The sequence below is a fragment of the Trematomus bernacchii genome, unplaced genomic scaffold, assembly GCF_902827165.1.
Source record: "Trematomus bernacchii unplaced genomic scaffold, fTreBer1.1, whole genome shotgun sequence".
In the NCBI taxonomy this organism is placed as follows: Eukaryota; Metazoa; Chordata; class Actinopteri; order Perciformes; family Nototheniidae; genus Trematomus; species Trematomus bernacchii.
The window spans coordinates 1,845,416-1,852,832 of NW_022987839.1; the positions used below are offsets into that span (position 1 = coordinate 1,845,416).

The 7,417-nt window shown below is 39.3% G+C and overlaps 1 protein-coding gene across 1 annotated transcript in view; it reads right to left on the minus strand.

The window, feature by feature from the left end:
- Positions 1 to 6,211, minus strand: part of LOC117500223 (rho GTPase-activating protein 29-like) — a 31,557-nt gene extending 25,346 nt beyond the window's left edge. The window contains exons 1-2 of the mRNA XM_034153016.1: positions 6,043 to 6,211; positions 5,027 to 5,394 (exon numbers count right to left, since the gene is read on the minus strand). Of these exons, the coding sequence (XP_034008907.1) occupies positions 5,027 to 5,315 (289 nt within the window). The 5' untranslated portion in view covers positions 5,316 to 5,394; positions 6,043 to 6,211. The remainder of the gene's footprint in view (positions 1 to 5,026; positions 5,395 to 6,042) is intronic.
- Between the last annotated feature and the right edge of the window lie 1,206 nt (positions 6,212 to 7,417).

Genomic DNA, 7,417 nt, shown 5'->3' on the forward strand with positions numbered 1-7,417 from the left:
GAGCCTGAGCCCAAACATTGATGAACTTGCACCCCAGATGAGATGCCAAGTATCTGGCTTCAACTAGCATCACAGAGCAGCAAACTGAGTTTACATGGATGTTTCCTTCTGCACTTTGTTTCTTGAGACAACAGGGCATGTTTGGTTTTTCTCTTTGAGGGAAATAGTTTTGTTGAAGCTGTTGTTGGCCTGTGGAAAAATGTAATCATAAGAAATGACTCTGGAAAAGCTGCAGATCGAGCCATAAGAAATGAATGCAACTGATTATTTAATGTTTAATGTTGTTTTTATAGGCAATCATTTAAGCTTCGTTAGTTCCAGGTTTAATATGTGCAATAAGTTCATTTCAATAAGTTCTGCAATAAACATTGAACCAGTCCGGCCCTCGACTAGTACCCATTTTTAAATGTTGGCCCACTGTGTATTTGAGTTTGACACCCGTGGTATAGTTGATAAAGGAAAAGACCACATTCTTTGTTTGTCCTGTGATGATCAGATAACTGTCACACACAGGTTGAGTTTCCCAAAGGGACCATTCAGCCACTAAATATACTCGTAGAAATATATAGACAGTTTTTTTAAATGTTTCAAGAACTCTAATTGCTCCCTTGACATATTTCCCTTTGATTCCATAAATAAATTGTATCAAATGTCCTCTTTTCACAAAAATAAAAGACAGCCTTGACTAAATTGCCTCTGCTGAGTTGTATTTATGACCCCAAATCAAGGCTGAATTATTTTGAGCAGAGTTGTTATAGCTATCTGCCTCACACCTAGCATTAGTCTATTGGAGGCTCTATAGCTACAAGTGAACATTTGTTCTACAGGAATGCAGAGTATGCAGGAGAGTGGGGGGATGGGAGGGGGACAGCAGCTCGGCTGTGTGGAGGACTCCCTTTTCATCCTGATTAAAACCATTAACCAAGCTTTCTTCTGCAAAGCAATGCAGACTCAAATAAACATTTCCGGAAGAAGAAAGCATTGTGGCATTTATTGCATTTCTTTTTTATTACATTGCCTCTTAAATGCTCTTTAAACACTTGTCTAAAGGACTATTACTGAAACACTTGTAATGTCGACATCAAGGGAATGTAAGATATGGAATGACGTTATTTCAAGATAAAAGTCTTGAAGTTTGACTTCACTATTAACAACAATGGCTTACTGATAATACAAGAATGTACTGAGTGGTTGAATGCACCATCAGTGTTTCCCCTATATACAAATAGCGGCGGCGCAGCGCCGTAAACTTGCTGTAAACTCATTTCAAGAGAGAATTATGATTTGCGCTAGGCTGTTGAGACTGTTGTCAAAATGATATTGTAATTCACCATTTTGGGTCAACGGACATGTTATTGAATGAAATGTTGAGTGTGATGCAGATCGGTAAGAGGTTAAGGTTCACTAATGGTGTGTGTTGGAACGTGCAAGTGGACAAAGATCACCTCTGGGACGGGGACAGGGGTCACCTACTCAGTCAAAACTCGTACAGCTCAGCCTCACATTCTTTTCTTAGGTTACATTCTTTGACCATTGTTGGGAAACAATTCTCGCGAGCGCTGTGAGTGTGGGCCCGGTTATGAGAGAATGTGTAACATTACACCTCAATCTAACCCTGGGGAATCAATAAGTGTGAAGTCGTGGGTGTGAACGAGGTGGGTAGAGTTAACTGGAGCTTACGGTGACTGATGCAGTTCCCCTGCAGGTTTCCGTCAACCAAACATGCGCCTCCAGCTTAAAAGTGGCGGGTGTCCTGAGAGGAATAACAAGCATCTTCCAAGCTAAACTCCCTAAGTTGTCTCTGTGTGAGGAGCTATGAGCGCAAGCTGAGGGAGATACAGACCTGACCAAACAGACAGGCCTTTCAGCAAAATAAAGTATTGTGTCTTTTCACACAGTACTCCAGTGACAGAGCTTTCCAAATATGAAAAGAATAACATGAGAGTTGGCATGTGCCTCGCTGACCTCTCCTCTGCTTCCCTCACTGCCCTGTTCCTGCAGCTCTCTATCACATGGAGACCTGTTGCTGTTACACTGTTTATCTTTTCAAGCTAAAAACTAACATATGCTGCTAATCAAACAATGATAACGCTAGAGGCAGAGACGCAGCAAGAGTAACCCTGACTTAACTTAGTTTAGCGATACATTTTTAAAGAAAATATAGATTACACCTCTATTAATACTTATAGGTTAGTTGTGGAAAATGTCAGCTTTTTATTTAAAGAAATATACATTTCCTATACACCTCATTGTAGTTTTATTACTTATTTAATACAATTCATGCATGTTCATTTCAGTTGAATTATTTTCACTCTAAAAATCACTTTTAAGTTAGAATTACTGCATGGCCTATTGCATAGTTGATTCTGATTGGTCAATTTGGACATTCAGAGTTCTGTACTGTAGACTGATATTATCTAATGTGCTTTACAAAAACAGAGTTTTTATCAATAAAGAAAACGGACCTACTGTTGCTTTTTCCAGCTGTGTAACCTCTCTGATCCCTTACACAAAAACAACAAGACATTATACAATCTATTTATAGATGTAATCATCGCACACTGGGAAAGGTGTCTGCGATCCAATCAACGTGATTTGGAACATAGGGACTTCCAAGTTAACATTTACTGATAATATTTCCTCAGAACCCTTTTGAAAAACATAACCTCAATGGTACCTTCCTGTCTAAATGAAGGATACATTGAATAAAAATGTCAACCTGGTCATAAAAACTCTTTACTGTGGCAAAGATAAAAGCATTCAAAGGTGATAATTAGTGTCTGCCTTTAAGAGACGACTGCCTGGATTGCTCCAGGGCCAGCCAACAGGAGCCAGACTTAAAACAATGTTCAGGATGTTCAACGTATGGGACAAGAAGAATGTATGATCATAAATACTCAACATTGTCAGTCTCTAAATCACATTTCAACTCAGGGATGATTCATGTGTCCGTGCTTGCTAGCTTTTAAGGTGGTTGATTGAGTTTTGGTTTACTGTGTGTAGCATTCTAAGTCAGATGACAGTGTGTATTTAAAACAACGTGACCATCAGACCAGACTTACTAATAAAAACGTCTCAATGTTTACTTTGACAGCAAACCACATTATAGTAGCAGCATTTTGTCTGAGTTGTTCGACGAAGCTACTTGTGTCAGTGTAAATAAACCACTAATCCAAACGACAAATAGCTGAATTAAATGATAGGGTCGTGTTGTATGACTCCATCTCCTGCTCAATAAGAGCTGTTGTTAACGGGGAGGCAAATATCCCAAATGTTTTCGCGATGGCTCAGAGCAACACTCAGCACGACGCAAGCCAAGGCTTCCTCACAGAGGCCTCACTCCTCCCGCCAGAGGAATGGCTAAACAACTCACTCCCACTCCCAAACCTGCAGCTGGACCCCAGCATGGGAGAGTGTGTGTGAGAGTGTAGGTATGTGCCTTTTAACCCAACAGCAGCAGCAGCACTAGTAGTAGTTGTGGAACAGTGGAAGTCTCAAATGATTGACTACACAGAAGAAAAATCCTCTATCAATGAAACAACAACAGTGAAGACACAACAAAATATAATTACATGACTTTAAGCAATGGTTTGATTTAATTCATTGCTATTATAAAATGAAAAAACTAATAAAATAAGTGCTTACATTATTAGTTGATTAATTGTCAAGTAGATAAAAAAACTTGAAAATGTCACTTTCTTCCGGATTCCTTTAATTTAACACATTTATAAAGTAATTGAATAAAAGAATACACAAATGAACTGATAATGAAAAGTAATACATGACATACAGTAAGTCACTTTTAGTGTATGTAGTAGGAAGCCTTGTTAAACACTATGTGAGAATGTGTGTGGGTGGAGTGTTTGTGTGTGTGTGTCTGCAAACAAGAGCAAAGCCATCAAACCCAAGTGAGAAAAACAGAGAAAACGTTCGTAATCTATGTCCGCTCTGGTGTCTGCTACTTCTTGTGCGTGTGTGAAGCACGTTGTGGGTTTGTGTAGCTGTTAAGAGGCTAACAACCCTGCAAGTGCTCCGGCATGTTAGCGGTGAGGCTGTTATCACACTGTACACCAACACTCCAGGTGGTTCTGGCTGTGTGTCATGGTGGCAAACTTTGAGCTGTGGTTTTCTATCTGTTATATCAGAAAAACGCACAGAGCTTTCCTGAACTCTTAATCCTTTACGGTGCCATGACTGCAACTATGTTCTGTGGGTGTTAGCAGCACAGAAGGCATCAAAGCAGAACGAAGACAGTGTTTGTGATATACTGCCTGAGTCAAAGAAAAAAGTTCACTGTTACACTGTTTAAAAAAAAGCTGTTGGTGCGTTAAGCAACTGTGATACATGTGAACAACTGGCCAAACTAAGAAAACTTGTCAATACAATACAAGTTTATCTACAATGGAATGTTCTTTTAGAGAATTCTAGCTATCTGCATCATCCTTGGCTCCTTTCTAGATATATGGTCAGCAAGTACACAAGAAAAAATCCATCATAGAACAGATATGTGCTCCACAGGCAGTAGCCTCTTATCAAAGTTAAGGACTTACTCAAGTGAAAAAGCCTTACGTTCTTGCGCTTATCATGCTCCATGAATATTGTTTCAACTACTCACTTAATGCCACACATTTCCCACACTATCTGGGGTTAGTTGAAAGGAAGTCTTTGTAGGATTTGCAAGAAATCCCAACTTAAGTAGAAGTAGGCGAGAGAAAAGTGACACAAAAGGTGCAATACTGTTATCTGTATACAATTTGGCAACGCCCTCTTAGCAATTTGGCAACGCCCCCAGCCACTGGGATCCGCTGGGTTTTCGGTTGGAATCCGCTGGGTGGAGTCCTATCTGGAGTGCTACATCTGTATAACCCATAGCTTACAACAAACATGCAACATTGATTTGGGTAACAAGTATCCAATGGTGGATTTACTGTCTTCAACTGTGACTTGTATGGTTTTTCCACTTCCCCCCCTGACCCCCGCAGCTCCTGCACAAACACCTCTGCATTCCAGCTCCCCCTGAACTCACCTTTACACTGGAAAGCCTCTTTTAGGTTGAGCAGCACATCAGCGAAGCCCCGTACATCATTCACCAGATGCATGACATACTCTGGATCCACTCCTGGAGCCCCCACCAGATGGGAGGTGAGCCCCATGCTGCTCAGAGGGTTGGGGTTCTTGGAGCTGCGGCCCATATCCCAGGTCTTGGTGGATCCGGCAGACAGAGATACTGTGTGGGCCTTGGATAGATGTCTTGGTAGACCCTGGGTTTGGTTATTTCCACCACCACCAGCACCACTGCTGCTCTTCCGTAGCATCCCAGCAGCCACCCTTTACAGGGGGTACAGCAGGCCAGCTAGCCCCTGAACTTAACACGCTGCCCTGGTCCTTGGATGGCTGAAACAGAAAAAGATGGGTTAAGATGGTCTGTCTTTGTGAGTGGGAGTTTCTTTTCCAAATGTGTTAATCTACTGTATAAGAAAAGTATTAAAAGTCTGTATAGTAACCCTTGATAAGCAAAGTAAAACATGTACACATCTAATAAAGAGTCAATACATGTGTCCTGTAACAGACAGATAATCACTTAACCCTACTTACATTTAATGATGTGAGTTTCACATAAATAAAAACTATGAGAGTTACACAAAGTTTAGTGTTTAACGTTACAGCAAGCATAACATATTTAAGGTCATTTTGTTATTCGCTTTCACAATATGATTTACTTTTTGTAATTACTTACAGGTAGGCTAACGGTACAACTTTAAGCACTGTGTTGCTGTTGCTAGCTTGTTTGTAAAATAACGTTATACGGTCAATACATAACAGCAATGCAACACAACCGTAATACAAGGAAAATAGAGAAAAACACAGATTTAAATGAACAAAAATAATCAACATCTCGGGTATTAATTACAGAACTCGACAGCAACACGAAACCGACATTTCTTTTTCCGGACAGTTTGCAATGAAAAAGTGATGCTGTCGACCCGGGACATAGACTGCTTTGCTGGCACAGGCTTAAAAAAAAGCGCTACTTCAACTCACCTGCTCTGCATTTTACTGACATAATGGCCACGGTATCCAAACAAAATGTAACTTAATAAAGTCTGTGAAAACCGACGAGCATTTCCGTTAGAAAAAACTAACTCCAACAGCGGCAGAAAGTTGTGCGCTTTGAGTCACTGTACATCGGAAAGTAGCCCACAATCAGCAACTCTCAAGTCATTCGTAAATTACCAGTCGGTTTATCACGTGACGGTAGAGACGCGTTTTGATTGGCCAGATGTTTTCAACGGAAAGGAACTATGCTGCGTTCAGGTGCAAGCGGACATTTTGCAAACGGATTGAACTGGATTCGTATGCATTAACTTCCCAAAATGGTTTAAATAATATGTTGTAAAAAAAAGATATTACATTTGTGAGTACCTTGGAATAATGCGTCCGTGCAATTATAACTCTTTCCCCCCCCTGCAAAAATAAACATTTAAGAGACACTATCACATAACATGTCAATGGATGATGGATTGTACGATTGCCCCTGAATGTGCTAAAAACGGTCATGTTTACATTTCTTAGAATCTTTATATTATAAGGACTTGCAATACGATTAGACATTACATTATATTGCTGGCTTGTATGTCAATTCATGAGCACAGGACATTTGTTGTGTGACAAATGTGCCACACCTTAATTCATGTTGCAATATACAGTATTGCCCATGTTGCCAAATGATTACGTTTCTTTCGCTTGTTTTACTTTTTGTTTCGATGACAAACGTATGGTTAGCATTTCCCATTACTTATCTGAAATAGATCCTTTCTCAACTCTGTTAGATTAGTTAAAACAAGCCTCCAGTGCTGTAGTACATTTAAATTGTTATTATTTGGCATTTTACTATATATTAATATGTTACCTTTGACACATTAATTAAATAATTTCTGTATATTTAAACTGGGCACGCCATTGTTCTGTCCATGTTCAGCAGCAAATAAAATGTGACACTTCTGCATCCCAAACATAAGTCTTGTTTACAATGTAAGACCCTTTATCAGACACAAAGAATATCAATATTAATTAGGAAAGAAAACATTAAGTCATTATGAAAAGTGATCACATCATTAAATTATAAATTGAAAATGTAAATATGTTATTTGCAAAATAAGTTGTTTTGATCAATGGGTATTTTCTTATACTGATAAACTAGGCCACAGCCTACTGACACCATTGCTGCCCTCTAGTGTAGATATGTAACAATAGGACAAGCCCTGGATAAGTAGTGTTTGAGAAAGTTGATATAAATATAATTTTGAATCAACAAAAATTGAAGGTTTTCCCTCAGAAGAGTTGTATTTCAAAAGCAGTAAATCACTCTAATTCAAAAATATATTTGTTTGTCATGTAGTCAGGAGAAACTGTGAAT